Source organism: Talpa occidentalis, unplaced genomic scaffold (assembly GCF_014898055.3).
Source record: "Talpa occidentalis isolate TD23 unplaced genomic scaffold, MPIMG_talOcc4v2.1 talOcc4.6, whole genome shotgun sequence".
NCBI classification, from domain to species: domain Eukaryota; kingdom Metazoa; phylum Chordata; class Mammalia; order Eulipotyphla; family Talpidae; genus Talpa; species Talpa occidentalis.
Window position 1 is genome coordinate 111766496 of NW_023604972.1, and position 23849 is coordinate 111790344.

At 37.9% G+C, this 23849-nt stretch overlaps 1 protein-coding gene across 1 annotated transcript in view; it reads right to left on the reverse strand.

Annotated features, from left to right (window-relative positions):
- Positions 1-20128, reverse strand: part of IL31RA (interleukin 31 receptor A) — a 38403-nt gene extending 18275 nt beyond the window's left edge. Inside the window, exons 1-5 of the mRNA XM_037529361.1 lie at positions 20074-20128; positions 16643-16760; positions 14753-14931; positions 10609-10751; positions 8904-9066 (exon numbers count right to left, since the gene is read on the reverse strand). Of these exons, the coding sequence (XP_037385258.1) occupies positions 8904-9066; positions 10609-10751; positions 14753-14931; positions 16643-16760; positions 20074-20128 (658 nt within the window). The remainder of the gene's footprint in view (positions 1-8903; positions 9067-10608; positions 10752-14752; positions 14932-16642; positions 16761-20073) is intronic.
- Between the last annotated feature and the right edge of the window lie 3721 nt (positions 20129-23849).

The following is a 23849-nucleotide window of genomic DNA, read 5'->3' on the forward strand; positions in this document are numbered from 1 at the left end:
GCAGTTTTCCTGATTCCCCAGAGGCATTTATTGAATCAGAAGACAGGACAGCCAGTGCCCAACTCTCTCAGACAGGATCAACAGTCTGGTTTCAACTTGTCTGCAAGCCAATGAGAGGTGAGCCCAAAGTTCCTGCCAGAAGACAGCCTTGGCACAAAGGCACAAAGCCATTTGACCTTCAGGGCTGACCCACAGAATGGGAGGGAATCTGTCTCTTACTCTCAGAGGCTCTCTGCTCCAGATATGTAGAAGTCAAACTCAGGACTTATTTAGAGTAAGAAAGAAAAATATCGAAAGGCAAAATGTTCATTACAGTCCAGTCCCAAATAGTCATCTGATGGATACACAGAGGTTAAATAAAACTAATTTTTAGATGATCATTCTAGTCACTTGATAAAAATATGGTTGAAATTCTCCTTAGATTTATGCCATGGACAGTGGTTTAGTTTCAGTAGATGGTGATAAATTTAAAATTAGTAGATGATCGAGAAATTTAAACAGGATTTTTTTCCTGTTACTGAGGCCACTATTACCTGTACGCATGGTCCAAAGGGGAACACTCTTCTTGAATTAGACTTGCCACAAATGCAACTGTGAGTTAAACCACTGCCTGACTAGCATGCAAATCTCCAGATATCACTCCCAAACCTTCTACTGACCACGAGTTAATAATGGATTTGCAGTTTAATCAAAGGGAGATACTGTTATGGAGCAACCCCAATATAAAACGGGTTGCCTGGCTGTGGGTCCTCACCGGTGCTTAAAAGGGACTTATTAATACTCCACTACAGACACACGCAAAAGGTTAATAAAAGGTTTATTTACAAGGGAAAGGGAATTGAGGAAATGTACAACTCAGGGAGAAAACAGGGAAATAAAGTCTTTAATGCGTCCTACCCGATCCGCCGACCTGGAAACCCAAAGGCACTCTCACAGCTGGCTGAAGTGGTTGTGAGCTGGCGTAAAGCCAAAATGGGGGCTCCTCTCCAAAGCCCACATGTCTGGTTTTACCAAACCTGGCTGCTTAACCCCACACTCAGGTCCCAGCCACCTTCCCTTTGGTGGTGATGGGATTTGGAGTTCCCAGTGTCTTTGGCTTTGGCCTGGGGTGGGGGTGGAGTCCACAAAGCCTGTATGGAATTAGCTTTAGGACATCCTTTTCCCCCTAACAATACTACTTATCAAGGATAATAATTCTGTATTTGTGAAAGATCAGAATTAAATTTTCCAGCTCTGCCAAATTATCTATGCATTCAAAGGCATCAATTATTTGGATTGATACAGTAACAATTTGATGCTATGTTTCTTCTATTACAGTGTGGGATCCCCACAACCACTACCAATCAGACACAAACTGGTGCCTTTGCTGAAGACCAATAAGCAAATGTCACATATTGAACATTTTTCTTGAATTATCTCATTTTACCTCCATAGTCCTATAACTAGGTACACCAATATTTTATCTCCATTTCTGATGTACTGAGAAATTAAGCAACTTTCCAGTATCACAAGCTTTTATGTGATAAAGCCAGAGTTTGAATATGATTCTATCTGTGTCATGTAGTAGGTATTTATGTGTTTAAATATGGGTAAATAACCGTAATAATCAAGATGTAGGAATCCAAAAGAAAATAGGTGTCACATTCAACTTAGAATAGAAATGTTTAAACAATTAGAAAAGGTTTGAGGTATTATATGTAAAACAACTGGCTTTTCATTGTGAAACAGGGAAACAGTTTAGGAACTGGAAAAGGGGAAATTAGGATTTTCTAGCAGGTCAGGAGGTTTCATTTTCATCAATTTCCTCTATGATCTTGAAAACATGAAGAAAAGGAAAAGCAAAGGTTTTCTCGTAGTGACTTTGAAATATGTTGATTTGAGTTGATGTAATTAGCGGTGGGTGCAGAGAACACCACATCTAGTGTTTTGCTAACTACTCTTAGTCAAGCTAGCTGAAATAATAAATCTTGTTTCTGGCAGCAAACCAAGTATGTGAATCTAACATTAAAGAATGGCCTGACTGTTAAGAGTTAGCTTAAGACACTAGCCATGAGGGCAACAGGAGTTTGTAAGGGAAAGAAGGGTGACAGCTACAGGGAGAAGATGCACCATCTTTTGCACCATCTTGCAAAACAAGATGGCACCAGAGGGAGGACCTGATGTCTCAGACTGCCTGCCAGAGGGTGTAGCAAAGGGAGGGGACAATGTGCTAAATGATATCGCAACTGTTCTATTCAAATATTCTAAACGGGAGGGATCAGCTAAGTCATGGACACAAATAACTGATTACTACAACAGGTTAAAGCCATTTACTACTACATTTATTTGTTATTTGGTATTTGTAAACTATTGTATCTATCTTCATCAGATGCTTTGCGATGATATCTGTAGAATATAAACGTGTTCCAAAATATAACATGCAATTTTGATCAAAAGTTTATATTAGAGCTACCTCTCAACTAGTTTTGTTTTATCTGAGCACATATTTTTATTTATTTCAAATGTATGTAGGCCTTACCATGCATAAGGCACTGTTTTAAACACAGAAACACATCATGATTTGGGTTTTCTGTGACCTCTTCCTGCACTGACACAGACTGGCAAAGAAGACTGAATGCCTGAATGGCAGAAAAGAACTGAATCCTGGGGAAAGAAGGGCCTTCCAAGCCATCTAGTTCAATTTCTGTGTGCCGCATGAAGCTTACTGTATAGCCATACCCACCAAAGGGAAATTCAGACTAAGCATGAACATCTCCAGCGGGGGATAAAAAATTCAGAATGCACCAGATTGTTTCCAGATATCTGACACTATGGCCAAGTGCGCCAAACATCTGTTACTACTAACTTGGTCTCATAGGAAACACAACCAGGATCCAGAGAAAGAAATTGCTGTCAGATGGACCCAGGGAGCATAGTTGTTACCTAAGACCAGAGTGGGACTTGGCTACGATAAAGAGTCTGAAATCATGGCTGGGTGGAGGGAGGAAATTCATGGTCTGTTACCTGTCTTGCAAACAAATGAGGTTAAAGCTATAGAGAAAGGTTAGAAGGGTCAGAATTTATGGGGAGCCATGCTACTCATGTCGTCTGACAAAAGTCCGGGCATGGGTCATATTTCTGAAAAATCAGGAATCTCGTTAGCTGACTCCAAGATTCTCCTCATTTGTTTATGGCTAGTTTCTACCATTGGTAAAATACGCATTTAAAAGTAAAACTGCAAATACTGATCAATCACTGAATAACCAATTTGATGACAAATGGCACTGGTGATACAAATATTACATTTTTTATAAAATTAGTAGTTCTCTACCAAGAGGCAGTAATTCAACATTCGGCCTTACATTAACAAGTGAAAAAACTTCTGGGAACAAAAGGCTGTAAACATCCCTTGGCCAAGTCTTTGATACGGAGATGTGGACTTTTGAGGCAAGGGCTAATTGGAGAAGGAAATTCTTTTACTTTAAAGTTAAAGATAGCAGTTGGGTGGCAGGCACGAGCCATGCTCCAAGTACAAGAAAATTCCTCATAGCCAGGAGGCGCCATGGCTGACTCCTGCTAAATTCTTCCTGTTTGTTTAGTGCTAATTCCCCTGGATGTGACAATTGGTATGGAGCTGTTAGAGTATGCATTCAAGAATAAGTCAACAGCAATTTTGTGACTGGTTGAGCTAGTAACCACGGCAGCACAAATAACGCACTCGGAAATAGTCAATGTTACAACCACTGATATGTCACATATTGACCATTTTTGAGAACCAAAGGCTATAACCATCTCCGCCCCTGCCCCTGATGAAATATTTGTAGTTCCTTAAAACAACAACCAGTAATCTTTTTTTTTAAATAATAAATTTTATTTTTATATTCCCCCATACAATTGCAACCCCCCCATTCTGACCCCAATCCCTCCCCTCCCGCCCCTCACCCCCCAAAAAGTGTCTCTGGTTCATAGTTTTTTGTTGATTTTGATTTTCACTTTCTTATAGTTATTCATTTTCCTGGTCCCTTATTTAAGTTTTCTAGATTCCTGCTATGAGTGAGACCATCCGGTATTTTTCTTTTTCTTTTTGGCTTATTTCACTGAGCATGATCCCTTCCAGCGCCATCCATGTTGCTGCAAATTGCATGTGTTTATCTTTTTTGAATGCTGAGTAATATTCCATGGTATATATGTACCACATCTTCTTGATCCAGTCATCTATTTTTGGGCATTTGGGCTGTTTCCAAAGCTTAGCCATTGTAAACAGCGCTGCTATAAACATAGGGGTGCAGGTGCTCTTTGGAATTGATGTTTCTGTGTCCTTTGGGTAAATAGCTAGGAGTGGAATTGCTGGATCATATGGAAGCTCTATGTTTAGTAGGTCCAGAAATCTCCACACAGCTCTCCATAGTGGTTGGACCAGTTTGCACTCTCGCCAACAGTGCAGGAGAGTTCCTTTTTCTCCACACCCTCGCCAACATTTGTTGTTGCTAGTTTTTTTAATATGTGCCATTCTCACTGGTGTAAGATGGTATCTCATGGTAGTTTTGATTTGCATTTCCCTGATTACAAGTGATGTTGAACATTTTTTCATATGTCTGTTGGCCATTTGCATTTCCTCTTCAGAGAAGTTTCTTTTTAGCTCTTCTGCCCATTTTTTGACTGGATTATTTTCTTTGTTGTTGCTGAGTCTCATCAGCTCTTTGTAGATTTTTGTGATCAGTCCTTTATCATTAGTGTTGTGTGCAAAAATGTTCTCACAGTCTGTGGGGTTTCTCTTTGTTTTTGTTATTGTCTCTTTTGCTGTGCAGAAGCTCTTTAATTTGATGTAGTCTCAGCTGTTTATCTTTGCCTTTACTATCACTGCTTTGGGTGATGTGTCTGTAAAGATGTCTTTGATGTGCAAATCACGTAGTGTTTCGCCTATATTTCCTTCTATGTATTTTATGGTTTCAGGTCTTATGTCTAGTTCTTTAAGTTATCTTATGGAAAAGGAAATTGTCCCTTGATCTTAAAGTTAGATAGGGAAACTAGGCTGACTACATAAGTAGAGAAGCAATAGGTAAAAACTCTTTTGTTTAGATTAGGAGAATTCCTCCCTTCATTGAGAGCTGGGGGCTAGGGAAGAGTCAGTGGGGCTTGCCTGGCATTAACGTCCTCCAGGCCCTTAGTTCCTTAATATCGAATCAATATTAAAACAATATACTATAGATAATGATTTCTACATAAAAGTCTTCTGTTTTTTTTTGCTTTAATCATTTGGTTATATGTTAGTCTAAACTTTATAGGTTAGTTAAAAAAAATCCCTTTGTCTCCCTTCCCCCAGGTAACTTCCTGCCCTTTGTTTCCCCTAACCCTTAGTTAATCCTTCACTATGGCAAACATAGAAATGTTAGTTGCAGTCACATAGGTTTTTTGCTAGTAATAAAATGACTGTTTGGTTGTTTAAGGTAAATGACTACTCTAAGAACATTTTTGTTTAGCAACTGTGCCTTCTTTAAGACAAAGAATAATAAATGTTACAACCTCTGCAGGAAGGCAAACAGACCCTTGGCTGCTCTTGAAAAAGATGTGATGATTGTTATCTTCCTACCTTAATGCATATGCTTATGTACTCGGTTTGCTTGAAATGTATAAATAAAGGACTGCTGAGACCCTTAGCAGGAAGATGCCTGCACCCTGACTGAGTGTTTGCGTCTCCGCATTCCCCCTCCCTTATCATTCTCTACAATTGCACCGACGCCTTCCCATCCTTCAGGAACCTCTGACACCCAGACTGCTGTGGCTGGCTCGCATCAAGAATTTTTGTGTTTCTTTTCCATATTTCAGAAGATGAAGTGTGGCCATCATCAAGTAATCATCAAATCATTTATTCACTCATTGTGTTAGCCTAAAATGGCCCTCAAAGAGCTAGCAATTCATGGAATCTGTAAATGTTTATATGGAAAAAGGAACTTTACAAAATCAATTAAGTTAGGATATTGAGAAAGAGATTATCCTGGATTACTTATGTGTACATCACAAATGTCAGTGTGAGAGAGAAAAGGGACTTCATACAGTAGAGAAAAAGACAATGTAATGATGGAAGCAGAACTGGAGTAATCGTGATGCATTTTATAGATCGAGGGAGGGGCCACACACCAAGGAATATGGGCAACCACTAGAAGATAGAAAGGGCAAGAAAACATACTCTCTCTTCAAAGTCTCCAAAAGGAAACTATCTACCCTTTGACTTTATCCCACTGGAACTGACTTTGTACTTTTGACTTCTAGAACTATAGGTGAAAAAAAAAAAGTGTTGTTTTAAGTCATGAAATTTGAGGTAACTTGTTACAGTGGTCATAGAAACTAATATATTCATCAAACATTAATTGACTTGTGGAACCAAGTGTAAGTATTCTTAGCCATTGCTTTGTCATTTTGTGTGTAACTGCCATTTTAGAATTTCAGGTCTTGCTGTCCCGGGAAAAGACTGCATTCCAGAGTTTGACCCCCACCCCACTCTGGTCTTATCTCAGTCGGCTAGCCACAGAGGAGCCAAGCAATTCAGGCCACTAATAGGGTCAAACTAGCCATAAAATAGAGCTGCATCTTGATGTGACCAATCAGCTCAAAAACTGAAACTCTGCACCCACTGTTGTTAGGAAATGCACCTGTGTAACCAATGAATGTTTGCCAACATGATTTAATTTTTAGAGATCTGCTTGTAACCCTATATAAGATCCCTGTTCCCTTTGTTCAGGGCTCCTGACCTCTGCTGTTACATCGGTGCGTGTCATGAGCCCGGACTCGAGCCGTAATAAACTCCTTTATGATTACAGTGGCTGTCTGTGTGTCCTTGGGGGCTGCACTGGTCGACGTTGGGCACAACAGACTGTCTCATGGGGTCAAGTACTTGGTAAGGCTCTTGACTTAAGAGCATGGCCATCTGCTGAGTGACCCTGGACAATTTAGTAAGATCTCTAAATTTAGCATCCTCACCTCCAGCTAGGGGTGATACTGTTAGGGGGAAAAGGATGTCCTAAAGCTAATTCCATACGGGCTTTGTGGACTCCGCCCCCACTCCAGACCAAAGCCAAAAGACACTGGAAACTACAAATCCCATTACCACCAAAGGAAAGATTGCTGGAACGTGAGGGTGGTGTTAAGCAGCCAGGTTTGGTATAAAACCAGACACGTGGGCTTTGGGGGATTCCCCATTTTGGCTCCCCGCCAGCTCTGAGAGTACCTTGGGTTTCCAGGTGGGCGGATTGGGTAGGACGCATTAAAGACTTTATTTCCCTATTTTCTCCCTGAGTTGCACATTTTCCTTATTTCCTTTTCCCTTGTAAATAAACCTTTTATTAACCTTTTGTGTGTGCCTGTAGTGGAGTATTAATAAGTCCCTTTTTAAGCGCGTGGGTGAGGACCCACAGCCAGGCAACCCATTTTATATAGGGGCTGCTCCGTAGCAGTTTGGAGCTCAACGTGGTTTCCAAGCTACACCCGTGGTTGACCAGCCCAAAGTAACTTTCCTTGCATTGGTCACCATAAAGCACACTAAGTCTGCAGGACTCTTTATATCGGGGCTGCTCTATAACAATACTATTTATTTATATGTAATCTCATAGGACAACTAACACTAATAATAGGAAATTTGGGATTTATTGTCTATTTACAATGGGTTAAATATTTCTCTTAATTTTTAATACAATACTACAAAGTAAGTACGACTGTTAACTCAATTTTACAAGTCATATTCCATTAAGGAAAAAGTGACCAAGTAGTGAGGAAGCGAGGTTTAAAGATTAGGTCTCTTGCCCAAAGTCACTCAAGCCAGTGGGGTTTAAGCCATGCTGTGGACTCAAGCACAACCGTGCACTTCGTTACCAGACCTCATTCACTCAGTGTTCAGTCCCTCTCTCTTTCCTTCCCTTGCTGCCATCCAGGATGTGACCTCTTTTTTTCCCATTAGTTGTAGCTTTATTGCTTTTAGTAATAGCTCAAGGGTTTTTACAATATATACATCTTTAGTTTATCACAGGCTACCTTTAAATAATATTTGAATAATATATAAATAATATGCTCCTCATATAGCATAAGAACTTTACAGTTATGATTAAGATGTGATCTTTTGTCTTTGGGGCAAAAAAAGCTGCTAAGGTTACTAACACCTTGAGAAGAGGACTGGTTTATGCTATGGACTTAGGAGGGTTGGTGAGTGCCCTGGGGGTGTTTTATCAGGTTTTAGATCTCCTGAGACCTAACTTCCAGCAAAGCAGGAAGGTTTACTCAGGACTCAGCCAAATGCATATAACGACAGTATGAATTTATTTGGGGTGGGGGAAAGACACCCTCATTTCAATAACTGATCCTACAATTAAATTGACAGCAAAAAGGCGGGAAGGTAACAAACCTCGAGGCAAAGTTTGGAAGACTGGCAACAGAGCAGGCGGGACCAGTCCCTAGAACTCCCAGAGTCCCTCATCTACAAGGACAAGGGAGTGCCGTTTCTCAGAGACAGAGTCCCCGAGGCTCTTGTCAAACTCTGGAGAGGGTTTCATGACTTAAGGCATGAGTCCATAAGTATCTCAAATTGCCTCAACTTTGGGGCCTGTATTTATGTCAGTTTTCAGAAGCATCTCACCAGGACCACCTGTTAATTTTTATTTAGGTGGGGCCTCTTCACACAGCCAGGTTTTATGTCCTTGCCTTTTGCACGTCTATTTGTGTGTCTTCTTAAACAAGTGATTGATCGCTTAAGTTGCTCTATCACAAACGCCCCCAGCTTTCCATCAGTCAGGGTCATTACAATATCACTGCATAAAACAAAGAGGGAATGCGCAGATTCTCCATGATTCCTTGCCACTGACAAAATCCACAAAGGCTAGACCCAGGTCACCCTCAATCAGAGTAGACAGGAAAAGAAATACAAGGGCCCAACTTACCTTCTTCCTTCGTTGTTCCCATTTTCTCTTGGCTCCAGTCACTCCAGAACATTGACTTCTCTGCCACACATTGCAGAGCTACAACATATTCTGTAAAAGCCTGCAGTCCTGTGAGGTTGTACATTGCAACTTCACCGGACTCTTCTTTGAAGTCAACATTCATCTGAAAGACAGAGAAAACCCTGACGCTGGAAGAGAGACCATATGCTGTCTTTCCATTTTTCCTTTTCATCCCCCAGCCATTTCTTATCTTTTCAGAACTAGCAGTTATTTCTCAAATTTTAAAATTTATTATTTTCATGAATAAGCAAATCACACAGCAAGAGGTGTTTGCAACACACATACCAAAGACTCAGAAAAAGAATATACAAGGAACTTATACAAGTCATTTTAAAAATCATATGAATCATCCAACAGAAAAATTGTGTCACACGCTTACATCAAAGCTTTAAAACAAAGCACTCTGAATGGCCAATAAACTCATGAAAAGGTGTACAGCTTATGAAAAGTCAGGTAAATGCATGATTCTGCAACAGGGTGGTCCCCAGGAAAATTTCCCTGTGGAGCTGAGCAGGAAGAGGAGAAGCTGCAGAAGAGACTGAGGAAGGAAGGAAGCAGGATGGAGCCAGGAGACCTGGAGGAGGCGCATGGAGCCTAGAGACACATGAAGAAACTGCGCTTGTCTTTTGGTCGTAGACTGGGTGACACAGAAGACCCATGGGGAGGTGACTGGCAGCTGAATGGGGCTTGTCTGGTCATTTCTGACCCTTTGCTGTGGGTCCCACTGGAAGATGCTCTTGTGGCAGGCTTTGAATCCCATATGGATGGACTTTTACCCACGCTTTGGGTGCTTCATTTAGAAACTAGACTCTTTGCCTTAGGTTTTATTAAAGTTCCTTCCCATTAAAGTCTCCTATGTTTTGTGTTGATGCGGCGGATGGCAGAACCCATTTAGAATAGGCAGGTTTGCGGGGTTTGGGCTGCCCCTTTCCCTGTCCTATAACAATTCCATTGTGCTCATGCAGTGAAAACTACACATCAATGAAAATGTATAATCTATAGCATTTTAAAACATGACTAAAACTTAAAAGAACAATGTTGAGAGAAGTGGTCAAAGACAAAAAAATACAAAATGTCCATATTCCATTTATATGTCTCAGACTCTGTTGTTCAGGGATACAGACTCACACAGTAAAACCACAACAAAAAATAAAGATGTAATTACCATGAAAATCGGAATAATGGTTCTAAGATGAAGAGAGGACTGTCATCAGGAAAGGGTAGAGCAGGGGTTCTATCTGGCATGCTAGCTTTTATTTTGGTGGTTTTCAACATGAGCACAACTTAATTTGTTACGTGCACAACTTATGCTTTGCTCATTTTTCTAAATGTGTTATGCTAATACTTTTATAGAAGTTAAGAAAATTTGAAAAAGAAAATGGCCAAACCATAGAATCTCTAGCAGCCAGGACAGCAAGCCACAAACCAGGGTGGGATGCAAAAGTAAATTTCTCACTCTTTAATATGTCCCCTGCTCCAAATCTAAAATGACTACATCTCTGCTCGGAATATAAAATGGGAAACTTGGAGCAAAGCACTCACTATTATCTATCTTCACTGTAGAAAATGGACAAGATGATTCTAGGTTAACACAAGTCATCATCTTCCTCGGGCCCTCTGATACAAATTTAATGGTATAACTTACCCAGTGGGTACTATTTACTGTTCTGAATCGAAGTCTGTATTTTAAAACATATGGAACCATAGGTCTTGTCCATTTTATTTGAACCATTCTTTTGATGTCCAAAACTGGGTTCACACTGGAAATCTCAGGTGGTTCGGTTTTCACTGAAAATAAAGATCATTCAGTTCTCATATTGATACAGTTAACAAGTTTGTCTTTCCCTCATTTTTTGCAATTCCCCTTATCTAGCATTAACAGGATTGATGACTTGTCTTTCCCATTTGTTGCAGCTTCCCCTCCCCTTGGGAAGAAAAACAAGCTGGCGCCCACCGGTTTCCCTGTAGACCCTTCCCCCTCGCCCTAAGGAAAACAAGTTGGCGATCACCCGATCACCCGTCTCTGTGCCTTGACACCTTCCCCTTCCCTTAAGATGAATGAGCTGACACCCATCCATCTCCCTGTTGAGCTGGCGCCCACTTGTCTCTGTGCGGACCCCTTCCCCCGCCCCTTCGCGGACCCCTACCCATCTCCCCCTGTATAAATACCCCTGCCCGCTGCCAAAGAGCAGGACGGTGGTTTTTCGGACATGAGTCTGCCTCCCTCCTCATTTGTCGACAAATAAAACCGCTTTCCTTTTCCTCAAACTCAGTTTCCTTTTATTGGCTGAGGGAAACTGAGGCCGGCGTTCGGTAACAATATTTGTAAAAATTGTCAGAATGTGCTAATGACATCCACCCCAATTGAAAAATAAATAAGCCTCTCTTTTTTTGATACCCCAGGATGAAGGAAGTCTAATATCAGTATAAAACATCTCTCATTTTCCCTGCATAATGTAAACTTTCCAGTTCCAAATCTCTCTCTTTAAAAATATGTATATTTTTCTGCTTATTAAAGTAAATGGTGATCATTCCAATATTTTTAAATAAAGAAAAAAATGCAAAGAAAAACTGTAGATCATTCATAAATTTATGATAACCATTACTAGGTAACCATTATCAACATTTTGATTTCCTTCCAGGTCATTTTCTAGTAAGAATCTGTGTACTTTTAAAATAAAATGGATGGTGATGAGTGTGATGTGAACATATTTCCCTAAATGTTATGCAGTATTGTAAACCGATTTACCTCAATGAAAACTTTTAAAAACAAAAAAATGAAAAAAATTAATATAAATAAAAGAAAAGTTTCTAGTTCTGCCTTTGACTTATCTGTGTGAGGTAATTTTTTTAAAAACCTACTTCAAAAGTTTATCGAGATGACTAAATTTTTAAAAAGTAAAACAAAGTTGATATTATGCTAAATAAAACTTTTGTTCTTTTTAGTAACACTAGGCAATCAGCATATTCCCACTAATATTAAAAATTCAAATCATGATTCCCTTAAAGATATCTAAGCAACTTGCTGTTGATAGAAACTATAATTGGTGTAGTTTTTCTGAGAAAGCAAAACAGCAGTGTATGGAATCGATGAATAAAACTTAATGGAAAAACTTTCTACTGATGCATGTTCATAGTGCTTCCAATTTTTTATTTTGAAACTACCTGAGAACAAAAGTTGGATCTTGATCAGGGCCTAGAATTAATATCTGCCAATTAGCAGGTATCGAATATTTGTTAAGTGAATAAATAAGTGCATGTTTGTTTGAATCTCTGAGAGCTTCCTTGGATCCCCTTAGGATAGAATGATTAAGTAAAAGGGTATGAACATTCACAGGGCTGCTTCCATACAGTGCTGTTTTGCTTTCTCAGAAAAACTATACCAATTATAGTTTCTATCAACAGCAAGTTGCTTAGCAAAAACCTAAAAACAATTTAAGCTTCCACCTGAGATTGATTCCTAGGTTGAGAGCAAACCCAGATATCTAGGAAGGACAGATCCAACAGGAGCTGGTCTGCAAAGACTAGAAGTGACTACTTTTTCAAAAACCCAGTTTTCAACAAGAAAAGAAATCATAAGGTACATGAAGAAACAAGGTCCATTCAACAGAATAAAATAAATTGATAGAAACTGTCCTTGAGGAAGTTTAGATATCAGATTTACTAGACAAAAAATTTTAAACAATTTTCTTAACTATGTTCAAGGAGCTAAAAGAAAACTTGTACAAAGAACTAAGGGAAGTCAAGGAAATAAAATAGGAACAAAATTAGAATATCATCAGCAAAGATATAGGAATTATAAAAAGGAACAAAACAAATTCTGAGACTGAAAACTATAATTAAAATTTAAAATCCACTAGAGAGGATTTTAAAAAATCAAATAAATTGGATTCATCAAAATTAAATTTTATTTTCTGTTTCAGATGACACCATCAAGATACAGAAAAGACAACCCCATTGAAAGGGAGAAAATATTTGTAAATCACAATCTAGAGAGGAACTTGTACACCCAAAATAAAAAGAGCTCTTAAAAATCAATAATGGAAGGATCACAAAGGATTTAGATAGGCATTTCTCCAAAGCAGGTCACAAATTGCCAATTAGCCTGGGAAGAGATACTCAACCTCATCACTCATTAGGTAAATACAAATCAGAACCACAATAAGATATCACTTCACACCCACTAGGATGACTATAATAAAAAAGGATGAATAATTACTGTTGGTGAGGATATGGAGAAATTTAGAACCCTTAAAAATTGGTGGTGAGAATAGAAAATGTTGCACTCATTTTGGTAAAATTTGAGAGTTTTTCAAAAAGTTAAAGATAAGAATTATCATATGGCACAGCAATTTTGGTAGGAGTATATCAAAGAGAACTGAAACATGTCTACACAAAAACTACAAAATTATTCACAGAAGCAGTATTCACCAAAAAGTGAAAACAATCTAATTTCTATCCACTGATGTATGTAAGCAAAATGTGGTATATCCTTCTGTTATAGAGCAACCCCGATATTAAACGGGTTCCTGGCTGTGGGTCCTCACCCACGCGCTTTAAAGGGACTTATGAATACTCTACTACAGACACACGCAAAAGGGTTAATAAAAGGTTTATTTACAAGAGAAAAAGAAATAAGGAAAATGTACAACTCAGGGAGAAAATAGGGAAATAAAGTCTTTAATGCATCCTACCCGATCCGACGACCTGGAAACCCAAAGTCACTCTCAGAGCTGGCCGGACGCTGCGAGCTGGCGGAGAGCCAAAAATGGGGGATCCCCAAAGCCCACGTGTCTGCCTTTTGTATCCACCTGGCTGCTTAACCCCACCCTCAGGTCCCAGCCACCTCCCCTTTGGTGGTGATGGGATTTGGAGTTCCCAGTGTCTTTAGCTTTGACCTGGGGTGGGGGTGGAGTCCACAAAGCCTATATGGAATTAGCTTTGGGACATCCTTTTCCCCCTAACACTTCCACTGGAATATTATTCAACTATAAAAAGGAATAAAGTACTGATAATGCTACAACATGCATATTAATAATACAGTATTTAAAACAATCAGATACAAAACTCACATGCTGTATCATTACATTTATATAAAATATCCAAAATAAGGAAATCTATAAAAACAGAAAATAGATTCATGGTTGCAGAGGTTGGGGGAAAGGTGAAATAAGGAATTGGGAACTGTTAATGGATATGAAGTTTCTTTTTGGAATAACAAAAATATTCTGGGATTAGATACTGGTGATATTTGCAAAACTTTGAGAACATGATAAAAAAAATCACTGAACTGTCATCCACATTTTTAAAAAAGTGAACTTTATGGCACATGAATTATATCTCACCATTTATTAAAAAATTAAGTGGTAAAAATGAGTTATTGAAAAAGAATTTAAAAGGTAAAATGATTAGTGAGAGTTTTTAAAAACAAGTTTTACTTTTCCTAAATGCACAATGATGTTTTCAGTGAGTAAAATGCTTTCTTCCTTTGAGTATAACTCAAAGCATAAGCTGCAAGGAAAATCAGGGAACCAGAAAATCAGGAACCAGAAAAATCTCTCCTCTCTGTCCTTTTTATTTTCTACTTGTGGTTCCTTCTGTCTTCCCTTCCTGCCATATTCTCTTCTTTCCTTCTTCAATAAGAAAACAAATCTTCTGTACATCCATAAAACATACCTACACTATACTTGGATTTTGAGTCTACTTTGTAGTTTACAGATATTGCTTTAAAAAAAAGAGGGGGTTATCTTTTATTGAAAGAATTTATAAAAATATCAAATCACACTTACGAATGGTTTCCAAGCTCCAATTAGTTGTATTAGATTTAATCATACCATCTGCATTTTGAGCTTCCACTTGAATGGTATAAATATCTGGTGGTGTTATTCTTGAATGAAAAGAGCATGAAACATGATCTTCACTTCTAGAATTATTAGTTGTACAATTATCATTGTTTTTCCCATAAGAGCTTTAAAAGAAAAAGTGATTCAACATGAGTTTGGTATAGCAGTTTGAAACATAGCTGTATATAATATATTAAGCATACATTCATTAATTTCACTCTGGGTTGCTCTTCAGAACTATACAGTTCAGGATTTAGTGACCCTCTCTCCAAATTCTTTCTTCACCTCCAAGAAGAGATTAGTTACCTGCTTCCTGCCTGCCTGAGAACCATGGAGGCCTCCTTGCAATGCTGTCAGCTTACCAAAAGATACACTCACAATGTATTTCCTCTTCCTAAAAAATTGACATGAACTCCAGATTCTAACCTTCAGAACTTATCTTTAGAAGAAAAAAAAAGAGGACTTGCTGATTAAATTATGATAGACACATAGATGGAATTTTAAACGAGTTTTTAATTTATCTATATTTAATGATATGGTGGAAGGATAATTTAAAGAAGGATGATTCTTTAAAACACAAAAATAGGAGTAATCCTATGGAAGTTTCCAGATTTTCATTTTACAGGTACTTCCTGTTTACGACTGGGACTAAAACTAAGAAGACTGGGAAAAGAGAAGTCATTTGGACCATGGATTTCTCACCTTCGTCATTCTTATTTTCTAAAGTAGTAGTCAGCAAACTACAGTCATAAGTCAAAGCCCACCACCTGTTCTTATACAACCCAAGGGTTAAGAACAGGTTTTATATTGTTAAATGGTTGGAGAAAAAAATTGCAGGTATATTTTACAGCATGTGATAATAATATGAAATTCAAATTTCAGTGTTTATAAACAGGTTCTATGGGGAAAAATCAGGTCCACTGATTTTTAAGTCTAAAGTAGTAAGTATCTGGCTCTATAGAAAATATTTGTTGACCCTTGTCTTGTATCATCGCTCTGACATATTCATTAGTATATCAGTACTGCAAATAATATTGTTTGCCTTTTTTTCCACTTTCTTGTGCTCTAAAACATGAAGAGGACCTCTCTTACAATACCAGTTACCAATTTCCAAAGAGTGGGAATAAATATATATATGAGATCTTGTATTTAAAAACAAACAAAAACTTAGAACTATAGATTCCCTTTTTGAAATGGAAAAGGGTCAAAGGTCATCTTTCAGTACTTCCCATTATGGGCATCATTCCTAGGACAACACAAGGGATTCATGTACTATTTTTAAAATGTCCCTGCACAGATATACTAAGACATCTAGCTTTGGGTTAGAGTTATAATTATAAAAGTGTAATTTTTATTCCAATCAAATTAAAAGGGGTGCCTGAAGTAGTGAAATCTTAAAGAATTACTATCATGATGGAATACTGTTGGACAGGGGATCACACAGCAAATTGCTGGCAGACTGAGATAAATCTGTCTCTCAGTTCTAGGTTCACAACCCTGCTTACTAGAGCTAGATCTATGAAGAATGAGCAATTTTATAACACATTTTGGAAGGAGGAATATAGTTGAATATATTAGATACATAGAAATCTCACTGTGCTTTCAACTGGTGACTACTCTCAGCCAATTTGGCAGCCCTAAGAAGAGGTTCCATATGGGGTACACATCTCCTCCCTCTGTAGTTATAAATGCTGTCAGCATGGCTGCAGGTAGCAGAAACATTATCCCAGCCACTGGGTATACATAATGACATTTTATAAATGACCTGAATCATGACTGAACCAGAAGTCTGTGTTTCCTTTCCATACTCCCACAGCACATAGCTCTCATACTTACTAAGTCCTCTTCACATTGTACCATGTATACTTGGCTTCTTTCTCTGGATGCCAATTACAAGTCAAATTTTTCCTATGATAAAGGATGCAAGAAATGTTCTCAGGCTTAGCTGGCAGAACTGGGGGGGGGAAACACAGTAATTTCAGTACATGACAAATATTTCCAGCATTGCACATTTTGATAAAAACAGGCTGTTCAAAAGCTGGATGTGTTGGTTCACTGATAAATATGGAAGAGTTTCCTAATCTATGCAGAAAATCTGTGTGATCTTAATTTTTCTGTAACTCTAAAATTACTCAAAAATCAAATTTTTATTTTTCAGAAACTGAAAATTGAAGACTAGATTTGCCAGTCCCTCCCCAATCCTTCCTCCACCTACTCAAACAACAAAAACAAAACCCTATATTCCTATAATTCTAGAAATAACAGTTTCCCCTATTTCAAGAAATAAGGGGAAATACTCCTTAAATTTCTACTAAGAAATGGTGTGAAACTGTTCTTGTTTACCAGAGAAGTTTCCACATGCAAGAAGAGCTTTTTTCAAAAATAAGATGTTCTCAATATCCCTTTTCCCCTCTATGTTCATATTACTTTGGTGCTGTTGCCAAGTTAGTGTTTTATAAGAAAGTCTTGAAATAGAAGGGCACAACTGGACAGAGACCAATGGAAGGATATTCTAGAAGGAAACCGGAGCCCGTTATGTAGGAGATGATTTAAGTAAAATATGATAAGAAAAGAGAGAGAAAATATGGTAAAAGACAAGTTGAGGGGACAGTGAGAGTAGATAAGAATCATGATGCAAATAATTAGTAATTTAACTAGAATAACTGGGAGAAATAACTTATTTCTGAGGTGGTCAAAAGAGGCTACATGAAATGGAGACAGAGCCTTCCTAAGCCTGTACAGTGAAGTCCTCACTGAAAGTCATCAATAGATTGGTGGAACCTGCGACTAATAAGGGACTATTATAAAACAACAAATCTCATCTAGACACTGACATTACACAATGTGGAGGAGAGGAGCAAAAATGTAAACCATTAGAACAAGTTTGAGATCAAACCACTCCCTGGGTCACAAGAATAGGCCATCACAGACAAACCGTAGTATAACCTTCAATCAAAAACTGATAGAAGTAACACATAAGACAGTAGAAATGAAATGCAAACAAGACATAAAAGGAAGGTGTCAAAAATAAAGACCATGATAAAATGAAAAAAATAAGATGTAAATAAATACGTTTCAATAATCACCTTAAAGTAAATGGCTTGAATTCACCAAAATTAAAATGGATAGAGTGACTAGTTTACAAAACAAAGTCCAACTTTTTGCTGTCTTACTACTAAAGATAAGCACAGGCTTAAAGGTTGGAAGATAATCCTACAAGCAAATTTTAAGCCAGGAACAGCCATACCTAAGTAAGATAAAGTAGATTTCCAGTTTTTAAAAAAAGGTAATAAGAGACAGAAATGGACATTATATTATTGTTAAGTGCCTAAATACAACAAGATATAACTCTTATAAGTAAATATGTACCAAGCGTTGCACACCAAAACATATAATCACTAATAGAAATTGAGAGAAATATTGAAAACAACATGAGATTGTAAGAGATTTTAATATTTCATTTACAACCATTGACAGATGAACAAGAGAGAGAATAAATAAGGAAACAATGCCTTAAATACTGAAGTAATCAGATAGGCTTAATAGACATCTACAGAACATTCCACCCCAAAACTATATGCATTATTCTTAAGAGCAGATAAAATATTCTCAAGAAATGACCACATGTTGAGACACAAATCAATTGTCAATAAATTTATGAAGAATAAAATCATGCCAAGCAAATCTTTCTGCTCACAAAGGCATAGTTAGAAATAAACTACTTTTAAGAGTTAGAAAAGCCTCAATCACATGGAGATAAAACAACATGCTGCTCAATCACCCCTGGGCCAAAGAGAAAATTAAAGCAGAATTTGAAAAACACCTGGAGACTAATAAAAATGAAGGTACAAGCTATCAGAATTTATGGGATGCAATAAAAGTAGTTTTAAGAGAGAAGTTATTTGCAATACAGGTTTACATTAAGAGGCAAGAAAAATCCCAAATACACAAATTAAAATTACACCGAAAGGGCCTCCCCGGTGGCGCAGCAGTTGAGCGCTGGGTTGCGAAGCTGCCCGCAGCCTCTGCAGCGCAGGTTTGATCCCCAGCTGCTCCCCGGCCACCGGAGGAGGGTCCCACATGGCGCGCAGACCTCTCCTGCCGCCTGCTGCTCCCCTCAGCAGTGTACTTCAGTCCTTCTGCCTGCTCTGCTCCCCGCTCTGGCTCTGGTGAATTCTCTCACCCTCCTGCACTTCTGACTGTACCCAGTGCTTGTATGTATAAATAAATAAATAAATCTTTAAATAAATAAATAAAAATAAAATTACACCCAAAGCCTCTTGAAAAAGAACAAGGTAAAAATTTAGCAGAAGGAAGGAGATAATAAAAACTACAGCAGAAATAAATGAAATAGAAATCAAAAAGACTAAATGATCAATGAAACGAAGAGTTTCTTCAAGAAGGTAAACAAAGTCTTTAACAGAGAGAAAACTTTGATAAATGAAAAGAAGAGAAATCACTGCAGATAACACAGAAATATACAAAGGATCATAAGTGATTACTTAGTAATTACTATGGTAATTACTACTAAGTGATTACTACTAACAACTCTATGCTAAGAAAGAAATGGAAAATTTTACAATAGAGTTTACCAACACTGACCAAGAAGAAGCAAAAAATTTGAATAGTGTAAACTATGGAAACTGCATCAAGAAGATGTGGTATAGTCACACATGGAATACTACCCAGCTATAAGGAAGATGCAATGTTACCATTTACAGCAAAACAGATGGAGCTTGGGGGAATCATGTATAGCAAAGCTAGTCAGAATGATGAATACAGATACTGGACAATTTCACATAGATAAGTAAAATAAGGAATCAAAGTTGATGAACCGATAAAGCAAAACAATTACAAAGTAGCTGATTTTTTCAGTTTTAATGCAAATGCATTTTATTTATTTACTTTTTAATTTATATCTTTTACGTCATTGTGTATTCTCCATAAAATTCCCACCAACAACGAACTAGCAGATATTGATCACCAAAGTGAGATTTATTAAGAGGGAGGTGGAAGGGGAAAAACACGAAAGAGGTAAGTGGTGCAAAAAATTTTTATTTTAAAAAATATGATGGCCCATCTCAACCAATTTTCACATACAGAACATACACATGCCCACCCATAGTAATCCAGAGAGTTCACAAATCCCCTGTTGTCCATCCATGTGTGTCCATAGTTCGGGTGTCCCTTTGCTCTAAAATCAACAATTCTTGTCCAAAGATGGCAATAAGAATCACATGATCTATAAAAGGCTAAAGCTGACCTACCTGCCAGGCTGAATTTGCTGAGTAAAGGGAGAAACCACAGCACCCAGGCCAACATTGTTCCTGACAGGCTGTGGGAGAGCGTGGAAAATATCAACAATCAGCGTTTGTTTGCTTCCTGTCTCTTTCAACAACTTTATTTCCAGTGATAAACAGATTCTAGGGATTTTCAGGAAAAGTATTTTTTAATTTAATGTATTATTATTATTTTTCTATCATCACATAAATGCTTTCATAACTATTCCATCAGCCCCACTCAACAGTTCATTTTGTCCACAATTCTTTTCCACTACATAATACAGAAAGTCAATCAGCCACCAAGGAAAATGTACTTGCACAGATCTGAGACCATTCTCTAGCTTTTGCTTAGATCCTGCGTCCTCCAGCCAAATGGAACAACTCACAATTTCCCAAAAGCACCAGGCTTTATCTTTGCAGTTCCTTTTCCCTACAATGTCCTTTAGCCTTTATTCCTGGCAAATTAATTCATCTTTCCAGACTCAGCTCAAGGCTAATATTCTCTAACTTCCTTCCAATGTTATGTATTCAATTTCTCTAACACTCTTCCTGAACTTCCAGATGGAGTTGGCCAAGATTTCCCTCCCTGTGTCCCCCGGCCCCGTGCCACTTGTGTAGCACATATCACACAGAAACAGAATGACATTTAGCAGTTTTACCTGTTGGTGTCTATATACTAGGTGCTTCTGACGAGTAGCGCTTCTCTCATTTCTCTTTGGAGGCTTAATATGTAAAGCAGTGCCTGGCACATGATAAACATTCGATATTATTTGTAGAATTAATTAGAGCAAAAAGACTTTTGGCTCCTCATCCCAGATGAAATGACAGGATAGTCTAAGGCTAAGCAAAGCAAATATATTAAAAAAAAAAAAAAGCAAATGCAAAAGCAATTCCTCTCTCAGGAAGAAATAAATGGTGCTAACATTTTCATCTGACAGATCATTATAAAGGAAAAAAAGGTTTTCAATTAAATAAATCATTTTAGAAAAAGTCACAATGCAACGTTTGTGAAGAAAACCACAAGACAAAATTTTCTCATATACAAATTGAAATACCTAACTAATGGAAAATGCCTAAGGCATTAAATCCAAATGAGAACTTCGATCTCTAATAATAAAAATACCATCAGGAAACAATAAAAGACTGATTACAAAACAGCAATAGTTAACACTTGTTATTCAACAGCAATATCTATTGTCTCAACAAAGAACAGTTTAAATACAAAACTTAAAGAAAAATTTTTAATTTCTCAATGAAGAATACATGTGCTCTTTAAAAATTAATCATAACATCAATAGCATTCTAATGCCTAATTATTCAGAACATTGTCTAAATTTCCTCTACCTCTTAGCCAACTTAGCCTTTAGCCTTAACTGGATATAAACCACCATAGGAATCAAGGAGTAACACTCTCTAACTAATCTCCCTAAAAGGAAACCTTTCTCTTGCATGAACCTGTTTCCAGCATAAGGAGATAAGATCGGGAGGCAGCAGTGCAGGAACGTCTGTGGCAAGGATGAACAGGATGATCCGACTCGTCACTAAGACAACCACCTGAGCCCCTGCCAAAATACCTAGTTCCTTAAACACTTTTTTTGATTTATGCACTATCTCAAAATAGTTGAATTCCTTTCTCCGACCCCTATATGTACCCTATTCCAACCCCAGCACGTACCCACTCAAATTTTTAAAAAAAGCAACCTCAGACCTTTTCAATCCAGAGGCTGGATTTTAGCTTAGGCGGCCATCACTCAGGCAGTACCATTTCCCCATTAATAAAGCATTTCCCTGTTTGGAACACTCTTGTTCAGTAATTGGTATAACAATGCATCAGGCACTCAAACCAACTTGGCGGTAATAAGCTCCCATTATTTACAAGTCCTAAAAGCATGTTAGAAATGGGTGGAGGCCCATGAAATCTCTATAAAAACGATGATGCTGACAGTCTCACTATTGATTAATTACAGGTCAGGGAGCTGACCCACAGGGCGCAGCAGACCTCTCCTGTCTTGCCCGCTGCTCCCCGCAGCAGTGTATCTCAGTCAGTCTGCCTGTTCTGCTCCCCACTCTGTCTCTGGTGAATCCTCTCACCCCCCCACACCTCTGGCCCGTACCCCAGCTCTTGTACGCATAAATAAATAAATCTTTAAAAAATTAATTTACAGACATTATTTCATTAATGATTATTACTTAAAATGAGGATCTCACATTATTTATGAAATTGAAAAATACATTAAAAATTCAGGAGTACTAAACTATATCCAGAGATAAGGAATTAATGCATTTGCATATACTATTTAATAAAAACCTGGAATTCTCAAACAACACTATGAAAATTCCATGAAGGGCTAAAGGACTCAGAATATACAGTAATGCCACTCAAGTACCTGGTGGTGTCTTATCTTAAAGGTGTAAACCTGGGAACAGCCATTGTTAGTACAATAACTGGAAACAAATCAAGCAATTTTGCTGGCTCTAGGCAACAGCTCCAGTTCCAAACAAGGCAAGAGGGAGGAAACAAAGGGGATGTACTGCCTCTGCCAGTAGATGCTAAACATTTCATCATGTTAAATTATCCCTGCCTCCTTAGTCCCCCTCATTACTGAATTTCAAGATAACAGCATCAGTCTTTCACTGGTCGATAAACATGTAGCTTCTCCAATTTTCAGGCATGTATGACGCTGACAGGAGAAAGGTTTTTTCCTTCTAGTAGCATAAACTTTTATCAGAAACTATCTATGGTTATAGCTCAATTAAGAAGATAAAGAAAATAAAATAAAACTCAATACCACTCTTCGGTAATTCAGTTTCCACTCAAGGTTGCATCCTGGATGCTAAGTTTCATCTGATATCACTTGTACAAAAATATGCCCCTGGTGACTTTCCAGGGGTTGGTCCTACTTTCATTCATTCATTCACCATGTTGATACACATTCTGTGCCAGGGACTCTGCATATTATGGGATTGGGATTTTTAAGTATGGACAAAAAGAAAGGAGTACGTTCTAGGGACAGCACCTGACCATAAGTTTAAGATCCTCCGAACAGTGGGAGGGAAAAAGCAAGCAGAAAGCTCCCCAACCTCATGTCGTCCCTTCAAATTTCTTACACACTAGCAAGATTTGATTTAAGTTTTACTTTTATTGAACAAGTAGAAGTGTCCTCTGTTTTCATTGTCTTTTAAATGTAGATTTGAAACCTGCAGTAAGAATAATAATAGCCTTATTTTTACAAAGCACTTTTTAAATCATTCATACTATTTCATTTGACCCTTGTTGAAATTGAGGTAAATGGTTGAGTGATATGAATCATATGAAATGAATAAAGCAGTCAAATATTAACAATTCAACATAATAAATGAATAGTATCCTTTCTTTAGGGATGAGTAAATTGATTATGTATCTTGCACAAGATGTGGTTATGGACATTCAAAGTCTATAGACCCATTTTTAGGTGCCAGCTGCCTTATATACAGAACATTTTGATATGGTCAGCAACAAGACTGGCAGAAACACAACCATGATGTGAGATTTCATCTACAAAGCACTAATTACATGAGAAAAATATCTTGTCCTAAAAAAATCCTTGTAGATTATTGCCTTCCTTCACAAATATGGCAATTGAGGCGCAATGATATTATATAACCAGTCCAAAAATCACAGTTTGTAAGTGGCATAGCTGGGATTCATGTTCATGACTGTCTTATTCCAAAGCCTAGACTCTTTCCACCAAAATCAAACTGTAGCTAATATTCACTGTCAG